At 36.3% G+C, this 14419-nt stretch overlaps 1 protein-coding gene across 2 annotated transcripts; it reads left to right on the forward strand.

Annotated features, from left to right (window-relative positions):
• Positions 1–679: 679 nt before the first annotated feature.
• LOC140990687 (gamma-tubulin complex component 2-like) lies at positions 680–10533 on the forward strand. Of its 2 annotated transcripts, XM_073460520.1 has the most exons (21): positions 680–944; positions 1138–1196; positions 1362–1407; positions 1930–2064; positions 2190–2321; positions 5445–5528; positions 5613–5711; positions 5845–5936; positions 6755–6827; positions 6896–7048; positions 7117–7233; positions 7328–7381; positions 7722–7805; positions 7936–8010; positions 8098–8229; positions 8703–8828; positions 8910–9017; positions 9119–9181; positions 9454–9528; positions 9912–10099; positions 10176–10533. In XM_073460520.1, the coding sequence occupies exons 1-21, from the start codon at positions 861–863 to the stop codon at positions 10297–10299; spliced, it is 2103 nt and encodes a 700-aa protein (XP_073316621.1). In that variant the 5' UTR covers positions 680–860; the 3' UTR covers positions 10300–10533. The 2 variants fall into 2 exon arrangements, with proteins under 2 accessions (XP_073316621.1, XP_073316622.1); XM_073460521.1 differs by lacking the exons at positions 680–944; positions 1138–1196; positions 1362–1407; positions 1930–2064; positions 2190–2321 and adding an exon at positions 2329–5097.
• The last annotated feature ends 3886 nt before the right edge of the window (positions 10534–14419 follow it).

Below are 14419 nucleotides of genomic sequence, written 5' to 3' on the forward strand. Positions count from 1 at the left end.
AATTAAATTACATGTCACTATAGACGATGTAAAGAAATGATCAATATGTACCTTAACCTTCAACTTTAATTATCATAATAATTTATAAAGTTTCATATGCTTTCTAGTTATTCAAACCCGTGGCAATTAATTCATTTCCTATTAACTTCTATTTATTTTTCAATATACAATAATTAGCCTAAAATTATAAAATTACCATTTAGACTTCAAAATTCTAAAACTCGCGATTTATAAACTAAAATTTCTAAAATAAATATTTTTAGTTTTAACGTCGTCAAAAGTTAGAATTTAAACAACTAATATCCATAAATTCAAACAATTTGACAATGACAAAAACTTGTGTGAGACGGTCTCACGGGTCGTATTTTGTGAGACGGATATCTTATTTGGGTCATCCATGAAAAAGTATTACTTTTTATTGTGAATATCGGTAGGGTTGATCTGTCTCATAAATAAAGATCCGTGAGACGGTCTCACAAAAGTATTACTCTTTGACAATATACTTCAAAATCCTCAAATTATATAAACTAATTTCAAATATCGAACTGTTTGGACATTTAATAATTCTAAAGCATGAGAACACAATCACACTCATTTAACCCTAAAAAATGGACACCCATAATAATAATAATAATAAAAAAGAAAAAAAAGGACAAATGACCGTCAGCCATTGATGTTGGAAGAATTCACCTATCTCACACTCGCTAGTCGCTCTTCGGCTCTTCCTGTCCGTGCATGCAGTCAAATCCCACACTTGAAGGACGATTCCCGCTCCTACTCCAAGCATTTTGAACTTCCATCTACGAATTGTTTGATTTTAAATCTATTAGGCGTTTAATTTTTATCATTAAATTTGTTCGATGGATTCAACAATCACCACTCCAGCCCCCTCCACACCCAAATGGAATGTCGATCGACCTTTCCTCACCGGCCGGTTCCTCCAGGTCCGAATTTTCCATATGCAGACATTTATTTCTTGATTTTGATTTGATATTCTCTATTTCTTGCAAGTTTTACTTTAAATGAATAGTTTTCGAGGAATTGAAGTTTCATTTTTATAATTTTTTTTCTTCATTTTTTATTTTCAATTTTGCGGTTTGAGGAGAGCTCTACTTATTCAACAAGTGGTTTGTGCAGGAAACAAAATCTACTTCTGGAGCTACTGAAGCAAAGGTTTTTTCCTTAGAAATTTTCAGGTATGAGCAGTTTTTATTTTGAGAATTCACAGATTCGATAAATTTCCTTTTAATGTCTATTTTTCCCGTCAATTTGTCCTTCAATATTTCTTTTACAGTAGCCCGTTAATTATTATTAAGTGTTTTTGTATGATAATGTTGATGACCTTGCATTATTTTGTGCAGTCCTGGAGTGGACAAACCTATTGGTTGCTACCTTGCTGCAGTTCAGGTCAGTGTTTTGGGCAGTCAGTCCCCCCCCCCAAAAAAAAAAAAAAAAAAAAAAAAAAAACAGTATATCTCTCCTATACTAAGTAAGAAAAATGTAATTTTGTGTCTCAAATTTTGGAAAGTTTTAAAATTATGTTCCACAACCTACCGTCATATTTCTGGGCTCTGGCTCCATAGTCCATCCGCAGGTTCAGATGACACTAAAATTAACTTTCTCCTGGAAAGTGTTTCAGTCAGTACTAACACACACTTATGGTGCTATATGATCCCAATGTAAGCAAAATTGGCTCAATTGAGACTCGTATTATGTGATGAAAGGAATTCCACTTAGATGACGAGTGTTGCATTGAGTTGGTGATGTCTTAATATTTTTGTTCTCAATTGTAGTGGTCCATGAAATAACTTGTCGGGTTCGGCATTTAAGATATTTGTAGCTCAAGCTATAAGAATGGATTGTGTTTTAAGCCCAATAATCTCTATCCTTTGATAAAAGATTAGTATCCTCTGTTCATTATATTTGCAGGAATTGATTGTTATTGATGATTTGCTCTCCGCTTTAGTTGGTATTGAGGGCCGATATACTTCGATCCGCAGAGTTCATGGGAAGGATGATAATGTAACTTTCCAAGTTGATGCATCAATGGATTTGGCACTTCAAGTAAGCATATATCCTATATGTTCCGTGTTCGGTCTAAAAGGAATGAGTGCATTACTTTTTTCTCTTAAATATCAGCCACTTTGATTTTTTTTTTTTACCTACTCAAAATATTTCAATAATTTCAGGAATCTGCAAAACGGATATTTCCTCTGTGTGAGAGCTACCTACTAATCAATCAGTTTGTTGAATCGAGGTCCCAGTTCAAGTTTGGTCTTGTAAATCATGCATTTGCAGCTGCGCTCAGATCACTGCTTCTTGTAGGCTATTTATTTTTTGTTGTTCTTTAATAAGATTTCTGTGACCTGCGTACTCTTTATTCTTTCAACTCTACAATGCTCCATTTCTCTGGTGGTAACATAAGCTTGTGCAATAAACCTTCCTTTGATTCGCATAGCTGTAAGCAAGCATCTGACAGTTGGCGTCTTAGTATGTGGGAAAATGTGTGCCATGGAGTAATTGTAGTAGAATGATCTCTCTACCTGGTACCTACTATTGATAGATTGCCCAATGATCTATCAAATATAAAGATATTTGTTACTTGTGGGTCTTAATAGAATTTAATTATCACAAAGTTTGATTTTGAAAAAAGGAAGGGATGTCAATTGTTCCATGACAACGATTTTGGTCTCAATTCCATCGAGAGTACATAAGATTGTGTTTTGCTTCTGTACTTTTGCTTGTAACCTTTGTTTGTTGGACGCATTTGTGTGTCAAACTAATTAAAATCTGATTCTCATCTTTTCCTTTATCGTGCTCAAGTTGTAAGAGAAGTGGAGGTAACTGAGTTGGTATTTTGTCATGAGCCTCCATTGCACTGATATGAAAAGTTCAAGCCCCAAAAGATTATTCTGCTATATTATTTTGTAGGATTTGTTGTTATCTTATCATTTATTTAAGTTTTAAATTAATAAGATCATTGTATAATGATCTTTTACTTAAATTAGGATATGCTTTTCTTTATTTGAATCATCGTATTCTTATAAATAGAGTGTGATTCTATTAATAAAATTATTAAGAAAATTATTCACAATATTGTGTCAAGAGATCTAAGGCTCTCCCAGCGAACCTTAAAACTACCTCGCTGTGAGCCTTGAAAGCCTATATAAAATACATTGATCATTCCATAACATGATCCAAACCTGAGACCATAACTAATTGGTATCAAAGCCAACTGTTATGGAGGATTTTCACACCTTGCAACAACAATTCAAAGCATTTATCCAGATGTACAATGGAAGATAGGGCTGCAAACAAGCGTCGGCAACAAGAACTCCATGTCCAGCTTGAAGCATTATCCTTAATTATCTCTGCAGCCAGAACTGAAGCAGTAAGGGGTAAGAACAAGGGCAGAAGTACTAAGAAGCTGTGTGGCGGCGAAACCACAGATGGCAGCGCATTGTCACTGTCCATTGCTGCGGCTAGACCAAGTGCACAGGCAAACAAAGATGATGACAGGTATATGAAAGGTATGGATGACCACTAAAACATGGAGCTGCATGGCAGAGGATCAGCATATGGCAGCACATATGTGCCCAATCCCAAAAACTCGAAATGGGATTTTCCAAACCACAGAGGGATTTCCGATCCACTAGGAGGGCCAAAACCCATGCCAAAAATTCTTTTTGCATCAACGAACACCGGAAAAAAGGGTGGAGTGGCTTCTTTTTACCTTGAGAGCAATGTCCTACTCGGTTTTTAAGGCTGGAACAAGATCGTCCATTGTTACAGTGGGAGAAATTTAAGAACCACCGCCACCTATGCCTAATATTTGAAATACTCCAACAGAAACAATCATTCACGAAGAGATGCAAGTACCTCCTTGCGTGGACTGAGGCTGCCTACACTTTTCACTTGGTTGAGGACAACCATGGTCACCAAGGAGAGAATAATGTCATGAGCCTCCATTGCATCAATGTGGAAAGTTCAAGGTCCAAAGGATTATTCTGCTATAATTTTTTGTAGGATTTGTCGTTATCTTTTCTTTTATTTAAGTTTTAAATAAATAGGATTATTCCATTGTTAGAGTGATCTTTGATTTAAATTAGGATATGGTTTTCTTTATTTGAATAATCGTAAACTATTATAATTAGAGTGTGATTCTATTAATAAAATTATAAGGAAAATTATTCAAAATACTGTATTAAGAGATCCGTCCTCTCCCAACGAGCCTTAAAACTAAGAGATCGTGAGGTACTATCAAAACGAGCCTTGAAACCCTATATAAAATACATTGATCATTCCATAACATGATCCACACCTGGGACCATAAAAAATCGGTATCAGAGCCAACTGTAATAGAGGATTTTCACACCTTGGAGTTAAAAATCTGAAGCATTTATCCTGATGTACAGTGGAAGATAGGGCTGCAAACAAGCGTCGACAGCAAGAACTCCATGCCCAGCTTGAAGCATTATCCTTAATTATCTCTGCAACCAGAACTGAAGCTGTAGGGGGTAAGGACAAGGCCAGAAGTACAAAAAAGCTGCGTGGCGGCGAAACCACAGATGGCAGTGCATTGTCACTGTCCATTGTTGCGGCTAGACCAAGTGCACAGGCAAACAAGGATGATGGCAGGTATACGAAAGGTATGGATGACCAGCAAAATAGGGAGCTGCAAGGCAGAAGATCAGCATATGGCAGTACATGTGTGCCCAATCCCAAAAATTCGAAATGGGATTTTCCAAAGCACAGAGAGATGCCCGATCCACTAGGAGGGCTAAACCAATGCCAACAATTCTTTTTGCTTCAACAAACACCGGAAAAAAAGGGTGGAGTGACTTCTTTTTACCTTGAGAGCAATGTCCTACTCGGTTTTTTAAGGCTGGAACAAGATCGTCCATGGTTACAATGGGAGGAATTTAAGAACCACCGCCACTTGTGCCTAATATTTGAAATACTCCAACAGCAACAATAATTAACGAAGAGATTCAAGTACCTCCTTGCATGGACTGAGATTGCCTACACTTTTCAACCATGATCTCCAAGGGGGAGCAATGTCATGAGCCTCCATTGCATCAATATGGAAAGTTCAAGGTCCAAAAGATTATTCTGCTACAAATCTTTTGTAGGATTTGTTGTTAAATAAATAGGATAATTCCATAGTTAGAGTGATATTTGATTTAAATTAGGATATGATTTTCTTTATTTGAATCATCATAAACTATTATAGTTAGAGTGTGATTCTATTAATAAAATTATAAGAAAAATTATTCAAAATACTGTATTAAGAGATCTGTCCTCTCTCAACGAGCCTAAAATCTACCAGCCTTGAAACACCATCCAAAATACATTGATCATGATCCAAACCTAGGACCATAACATATGTATACTTGGATTATTGTGAAAAAAAAACTAAAACCTTCAAATGAATGTGTATTTAGGATTACCAAGCTATGGTGGCTCAGTTTGAACATCAATTTCGATTAGGGAAACTTTCTATTCAAGGATTCTGGTTCTATTGCCAGGTTTGATTTGTAAAAACTAATTTTTTTTATACTAACTTTTATTATTGAGGAATTTATTTGATGTTTGTTTCTAACATCTCACAGCCAATGATGGGGACAATGCAAGCTTTATCCATAGTGTTAAAGAAATCTTTGGCTAATAATTTTATTGGTTCCGCAGTTCTTAACCTCTTGCAGAGCCAGGTTTGACATTATGAATTTGAAACATACTTGAAGGTTATTCTAGATTAATGGTTGTAGTTTATGATTACATTTCTCGGGCTAAGTTTATTTGTGACATTGTCTGTTATATTTTCTGACTAACTTTTCCTTTCAGGCCAAGGCCATTGCCGGTGACCATGTAGTGAGGTCTTTGTTGGAAATAATGTCCCATAGTGCAAGCCAAGCATACCTTGGTATATTAGAGAGGTACTATTAGTTGATGCCTTGGGTTGCATACAGTAGGGTTTTCCTAGTAGTTTAAAATGTCAAATTTGTCATATGCACTATAGATTTGGAAAACTCAATGGTTGAAAAAATAGTTGTAAGCAGGGTGTAGGATAATGCATTTTTTGAACCTGAAGAAAGCTAACCAGTGAGTTTAACAAATCAAAGTATCTATTTAGAGGGATTAGCTTCTGGTTCTAATTATAGCAATTGTAAATTGAGCGGCTTAGGACCATTTGGGGGATTGTGGGGTGCACGACTATGCTCTTATTTTTATTCCTTTCGTGGTAGTTTAGATAGAAGTATGGAATAAAATTTCATTCCATTCTTGAAATTTTTTATTCTCTCCTTAAAGTACTCTGACCTTAAAAATTCGATTGTCCCCTTCCCCCTAATAGTTTCCCCTTTTAAATTTTCATGTAACACCGAAAAAATAAAATTTACCCTCTAACTTTTGCATTTCAAACCCCTTATAATTTTGAATTGCCTTGTCTAGATTTTTTTTTATTATAGTAATTAATTATACAAACATCATCTTGGTTCCACTTCTGCTTTGGGCTTTTCTTTTAAAAGCATTATGAATTTTTTTCCTGAGCATCCCTTCAAATTAATGAATTGTTTTATGTTGTAACAATACATTTTTCTTGATAAGAAGATTCAACTTCAACTTGAGAGACTGTACTTCTATGCAGATCGAGTATGGTAATATGCCAATGCATGATGGAGTGCTGTTTCTTCTCTTTTTGAGCATATCTTTCTTCATATTTGTTAAATATACTGCTGAATTGAAACCATTATAGGTGGGTCTACGAGGGAGTGATTAATGATCCATATGGTGAATTTTTCATCGCTGAGAATAAGTCTTTTCAAAAGGTTTTTCCCATTTAAAAATTATTTTCCCAAACTTGGCTTTGGGAACCGTCTAATCTTACTTTTAACAGGAAAGTCTCTCGCTAGATTATGATGCAAAGTACTGGCAAAAACGCTACAGCCTGAAAGATGACATACCTAGTTTCCTTGCAAATGCTACAGAAACAATTTTGACAACCGGAAAATATTTAAATGTCATGAGAGAATGTGGGCATAATATTCAGGTTAATATCTTGAACTAGTGAGTCTGTGATTATTGTCTTCAATCTTCCAGTCAAATTGGTGTGAACAGGTTCCTGTAGCAGATTCAAAGTTAACAAGTGTAGGATCTAATCATCATTATCTCGAGTGCATTAAAGCTGCTTATGATTTTGCTAGTGGGGAACTATTAAATCTCATTAAAGAAAAGGTCTGGTCAAACCGCACCTTCCATATCCTCATTTATTGCTTCCCTTGCCTTATAAAATTCCTTTTTTGACAAATATTAATTGTCTTGTTGGCAGTATGACTTAATGGGAAAACTGAGATCGATAAAACACTATCTTCTTCTCGATCAGGTATAGCTGTTTTTTGCATTTAGATTAGATTGAGTCATGTTTCAATTTAGATTGAGATTCAGGAGTCTTGTATGTATAGGTGAACCAATCCTAGGAAAATGTTTCACCCATTGATCGTTTAGGCCAATTTTTGGTCTTCCGGTGATCAAAGGCTGCAAAGTACTCTTTTATTTGTCTATACAGACACCATTGATAAGAAACTATATGTTTCTTTGGCAGCAAAGTAGAATGTTTTTTCCCATTTGTTGGTGGCTTTCCATGTGGGATTATGGTTAAAAACATCAGAGGTTCACTGAGTCAATTAAATAGTCTTTTCATACTTTGTTAACCAAACTTGCAGGGAGATTTTTTGGTTCACTTCATGGATATAGCTCGGGAGGAGCTCATGAAAAAGCCAGATGACATTTCTACTGAGAAGCTACAGGTGCGTTGGCAAATATATATTGTGCATTGGAAAAGTAAAGACTAAATTTTTTATAACAATTATTGTATGAGAAAACAATTTGTTGAGTTCAATAATATTAGGGGTATGACTTTATTTCTGTTCTACCCAGTCACTTTTGGATCTTGCGTTGCGATCCACAGCTGCTGTGGCAGATTCATACCACGAGGAGTTAACATGTTGTGTGGTGAGTTCTAATAGCTGTACCTTTGTGGTATGTAACTGTGTCTGCGCCAAGTGCTTCAGGAAGTTCTTTAATTTAGTTTACTTGCAGGAAACAACCCCGCTGTTGAAACGGTTGAGTATACTCAGAGATCTTCAAAACAACCAGATTGTTTCTAGCCATAGTGACCTAGAAGAACCTGTGAGCATAACAGGCTTGGAAACGTTTGCCTTGAGTTTTAAGGTCGACTTTCAATTGTAGCTCTTTCTTTTTTCTTTATGATTTCTGCTTTACGTCCCTGTAAAATCAACTTCAATTTCAGCTTTTCAATCCACTATGCAAGATATCTTTGTTTTGAGCATTATTAATGAGGTGCCGAGAAGTGAGAATAAATTCCCACGTAGTAAAGCACAAAATTTTGGTGTTTCTTTTGTGCTATGCATTTTGTTGCTTTAAGTTCTTCGTTTAATGATCACTTCTGTTAGAACAGCCGATAGATAACTTAGATGTTTTAAATGGTATGCAAACAAAATTCAACTAAGTTTTAGCACCTCTTGATCAAATACAAATCAGGAAGTTTGCTAAGATTGAAGCTTGTAAAACTGCATTAATTTTTTAATGAAACAAAATTATTTAAGTTTTGAAATTTATGTTGATTGTCTATCTAAAATTCCGTTCCATTATAATGTTAAGGAATTCTATTTTTTCTGTTTCAGGTTTGTTGGCCATTGTCACTCGTGATCTCAAGAAAAGCTTTAACAAAATATCAGCTCATATTTCGCTTTCTCTTTCACTGCAAACATGTGAATCGACAGCTTTGTGGGACATGGCAACTACATCAAGTATTAGGCTTTGATATCCATGTGCCTATCCCATTACTCCCTTACTCCCTTCAAATAACTTATCTGAGATGTGTGTTGTAGGGTCTTCGCCGACTTGACATGCAAGGGATAGCAATTTCTGTCTCATCTTTGTTGTGCCATAATATGCTTAAATTTATCAATAGCCTTCTACATTATTTGACATTCGAGGCACATCACTCAACCCTCTGTTTTTCCTTTTTTTAATTTCACATGCTGGCAGCTCACAAGATTCCTGCTAGAAATTCTTTACATTTCTCTTTTTCTTTCAGGTTCTTGAGCCAAATTGGCATGTGATGCACAACAAACTTCAAACTACGAAGAGTATTGATGAGGTGGGTAGATATTCTTAATCATCAGACATGTTTATTTAAACCTTATAATATCTTTAGCCAAAAAATTTGAAATTTGATGAAATTCTTATAGTTGTGCTAGCTTCAAACTACGAAGAGTATTGATGAGGTGGGTAGATATTCTTAATCATCAGACATGTTTATTTAAACCTTATAATTTCTTTAGGGAACAAATTTGAAATTTGATGAAATTCTTATAGTTGTGCTAGCCCTGTGGAATTTTTTGAACTTGCTCTTTGAATTCTATGATCCAGGTTATTGAGTACCATGATTTTTTTCTGGACAAGTGTTTGCAAGAATGCTTGCTCCTTTCTCCCAATCTTCTCCAGGTATGCTGCCTATTTCATTATTGGTAAATATTTCCTTTGTGAATAAATTATTATAATTATTGGATACAACTCTCTTTTTCATATTAGGAAAATTACACAAATTTCTGCTCTACATATCTCGTGTGCAAATTGCAGAAGCCTTTTACCATTGAGTAAAACCTGTTTAAAGAAACAAACCCGATCGTTAGAAATCCATCTATGTATGTTTTTTGCTGGCGCCAAGTAACTAACTCAAATTGGTGAAGTAGTAACGCATGCTATATATCTAAATAATATTTTATTTTGTTGTTCAGTATAAGCATAAAATTTGTTTCTAGCTTGTGAATAGCACCACCTTGATTTAATATAACAATTTAATCTTGTTAGTGACTGCCTTCATGCAGAAACTGGGGAAAATGAAAATGATGTGCCTTCAGTACGCAGCAGCAGCTCCACGATTGATCACTTATTCAGTTGACACTCCCAAAACGGATGCTCTTGATATAGAAAAATACAAGAAATTGAAAGCAAGGACCCAATTGCAGGCGCAGAAAGTGGTGTCTGACAATGCAACTGTCATTGAATCTATTCTGTATGTTAGACTATTTTCCTGAACCGCGACATATTTTTCTTTGCATGTTATGTGACGTTCAATGCATGATATGCAGGAAGTTTGAAAGGGAATTCTCAGCTGAGCTACAGAGCTTAGGACCAATATTGAACAACAGCTCTAGTGCAGAGCCGTATCTGACTCATCTTGCGCAGTTGCTTCTTGGTGTTGGAAGGGATTAAGAATTTACGTTGTAGTACTGCTTGGTAGCTAATCAAATTAGAGCGCAGTATACACGATGTTCTTCATGTTAAAATGCAAGCTCGCTTTGTGACATCTTATGTTTTGTCCTTGTAAACTAAAACACCCATCCGAGCTAATTGTTAATTTTGTAATCACTGATGGACTTATTTGTGAGCACAGAAAATATTCTCTGTTTTTGAGAATTTATGGTGAAGCATATTTTCTGTCGTAAATTACGGCATCTAGGAATCACCTAAACCTTATATCATAGGTGTAAAAAAATTCAACAAAAGGTTTTTTTGTTGGTTATACTATTGTAAAAGAAACGTGCTCACATTTCATACGCTTTTCTTTCCCTTATTAGATATTAGATTAGCACTTTAACGGTTTTTAAAATGCATGTATTCTTCAGTATTCAATCAATTAATTTTAGATTCAGCTCAACAAGAACAGAGCTTGTTCTTCTTTCGTTTCTTCATTCAACATGGTATCAGAGCAGGTTGGTTTCGATCCTGCCTCTTGACTCGACTCTAGATCTAGATCACATCAATAGGAGTTGTGTTTCTTCGTTCAGATCACCTTGCTGGAGTTAGCTGTGTGATTATCGCAATCGTACCACAGGAGCTGCACTTAAGAGACCAGCGAAGACATTAACTGATGGCAAATTCAGGTAATTTCAACGATCCTTTGTTTTTACACCCTTCGGACACACCAGGAATGAATCTGGTAAATGATCAATTGCTTGGCGTGGAGAATTACGGAGTTTGGAGTCGAGCTATGATAATTGCCTTAAGAGCTAAAAATAAGATCTTGTTCATTGATGGTTCTCATCCGTGACCTGCGGTTGGACATGCTTCTTTACATCAGTGGGAGCGATGTAATGCTTTGGTGGTCTCGTGGCTAATGAACACAGTATCTAAGGAGATTTATGGAGGAATTGTGTATGCAACGGACGCTTCAATAGTTTGGAGTGATTTGAAAGAATAGTTTGATAAAGTGAATGGATCAAGGATTTTTTCTATACATCGTGATATCATTCGATTGACTCAAGGAAGCAGCACAATCTCAGCTTACTATTCGAAACTCAAACACCTGTGGGATGAATATGCATCTTCGGTAGCTCTTCCTTCTTGCGAATGTGATACAACTAGAAGGTACTTGAATCATGACCAGCAGCAGAAGTTACTTCAATTCCTTATGGGATTAAACGATAGCTACATGACGACTCGTAGCCAAATTCTTATGATGAGTCCATTGCCGAGCGTTGGACAAGATTTTTCAATTATATCACAAGAGGAATCCCATAGATAATTGATTTCAGTGGATTCCAAACTAGCATCTGTGTTTTACTCTATGCAACACAAAGCTGAAGAACCGAGAAAAAACCAGCCGTATTGTGAATACCACACGCTACAAGTTCGTTGGTTATCCTCTTGGACATCGCTTATATGGGCAGCAACCTCGTGGTGACAATTGAAGAAATCCGAAAATCTATGTGAAACCAAAAAAACCAGTTGTAGCAGCAAATTTAGTGGAGGACAACAATCATAATGAATCAGGTCATAAGGAACCAGCAGCTGATTGTGTTTCCCCTGTTCCAGTTTTCTCTCAAGAACAATATGCAGAGATAATGAAGTCGTTGGGAGGCTACAACACATATAGCTCGAATACTCCAGCTGCTAATATGGCAGGTAATGTACTCCAAGGTCTTGCACTAGTTGGATAATTGATACAAGAGCAAATGAGCACATGACTGGATGTTCATCTCTATTGCAAGATGCTAAGTCCATGGCTGGTTCCTCTAGTTCAGTCTGAATGCCAAATGGTAACAAGCTGTCCATTAGTTACATTGGCTCCATATCCTTATCACCCTCAATTACGTTACAAGATGTGCTTTGTGTTTCTCATTTTCAATTCAACCTTTTATCTGTTTCTAAATTTACCAAATCTCACAACTGCTCTATTACATTTTACCCTCGTTTTTGCCTATTTCAGGACCTGATGAGTGGGAGAATAGTTGGGATTGGTAAAGAAGAGAATGGGTTGTATCATCTTACCAATAAGTTGTTTCAACACTTCAGCCCTTCTTATACTGTAATGTCGTTTCCTTCTTTTAATCCCAGTTGTAATACCTTGCATTATCAAAATAATGTTGTGTGTCAGAGTTCAATTTTGGTCGATTGTGACACTTGGCACAAAAGATTGGGACATATGTCCATTTCCAGAATATATTTGCTACCTTTTCTATGAAAAAATATGTCATTGAAGCATTGTTTTATTTGCCCTCAATCAAAACAATCTAGGTTGTCATTTATAAAGGTGAGCTTGACAAAGTCTCAATCTTCTTTTCAACTTATACATATGGATATTTGGGGTCCATTTAATACACCAACATACAATGGGGAAAGATATTTCCTAACAACTGTTGATGATTTTACGAAAAAAACTTGGGTTTATCTCATGCATTCTAAGCTTGATGTATTTCGAATTCTTAAGCAATTCTTTGCCTTAGTACACACTCAGTTTTCTGCTCAAATTAAGTCCATTAGGTCGGACAATGCGACTGATTTCTTTAAATCCGAGTGCAATGAGTTTTTTGCTTCACAATGTGTCATTCGTTTCAGTTCATGTCCTTATACACCACAGCAAAATGGGGTAGTGGAATGCAAGCATAGGCATGTTCTTGACATAGCTCGATCCTTAAGGTTTCAAGCTTCTGTCCCTTTAAGATTTTGGGGTGATTGTGTGTTGACATTCGTATATATCATCAACCGAACCCCAAATCCTATCATAGGAATCAAAACGCCTTTCGAATTTTTGTTCAACAAAGTTCCAGCATACAATCATTTTAAAGTTTTTGGATGTCTTTGCTACGTTAATTCCTCAACCATTGAACACAAATTCTTTGCTCGTGCCACAGCTTGTGTTTTTTTTGGGATATTCCAATGTCCAAAAGGGATATAGAGTTATGAATCTTCAGAGCCACAAAATTGCTATTTCTCGGGATGTTGTGTTTCGTGAGGATTTGTTTCCATTTGCCTCAAGTTTACCAGTTGCTCCACCATTTCCACCCTCAGTCAATTGTCCTGAAAACTTTCAACAGATGATTCTTGTATCCCACAAACAAATGAGTCTCCAGTCATTCCGTTACCGAGTGATGATCCCCAACCATCGCTCAGACGGTCTCACAGAACAAGAGTGGTCCCTCAGTGGACACAAGATTATTCTTGTCCTACATTACCTCAGAGTAATTCTGCTCATTGCACATATCCCATCTCTCAATATCTTTTTTATTCTAATTTTACACCTGCCTATCAACACTTTATGGCTGCTATATCTTCAGTCACAGAACCTCGCTTTTACGATGAGGCAGTGACAGATCCTAGATGGAAAAAGGCTATGGATTTAGAGCTTGCAGCATTGGATTCTAATCATACTTGGGATGTTGTTGATCTCCCCACTCATGATAAACCGATTGGTTGTCGATGGGCATATAAGATTAAGTATCATCCTAATGGGACAGTGAATAAATTTAAAGCCCGTTTGTTCGCAAAAGCGTATACCCAACAACCGGGCATTGACTTCCATGATACTTTTTCTCCCACTGCCAAGATAGTTACCATCTGATGCTTGCTTAGTTTGGCTGCCACAAATAATTGGTCTTTGACACAAATGGATGTTGCCAATGCTTTTGTTCAGGGTGATTTGGACGAGGAGATTTTTATGAAGCTTCCACTTGGATATCATGTTCAAGGCCTTCATAAGGTATGTCGCTTGCGCAAATCACCATATGGTCTAAAACAAGCCTCTAGGCAATGGAATCATAAATTTGTGGGCATCATGCAAGCTGCTGGTTTTGCCCAATCTCATCATGATCATTCCCTCTTCATTAGTCGAAAATCTCAGCATATCAACATTCTAGTGATTTATGTTGATGACAATGTCATCATAGAGATTAGCTTGGAATTGATTGCAAAGCTCAAATGTTTTTTACATTCTCGTTTTCAAATTCGAGATCTTGGTAATTTGAAATATTTTTTGGGGATTGAGACTGCTCGTTCACCTCAAGGCCTCTATCTCAATCAACTTAAATATGAGCTGGAACTCATTACCGATTCT

This window comes from Primulina huaijiensis, chromosome 12 (genome assembly GCF_012295235.1).
Source record: "Primulina huaijiensis isolate GDHJ02 chromosome 12, ASM1229523v2, whole genome shotgun sequence".
Taxonomy (NCBI): domain Eukaryota; kingdom Viridiplantae; phylum Streptophyta; class Magnoliopsida; order Lamiales; family Gesneriaceae; genus Primulina; species Primulina huaijiensis.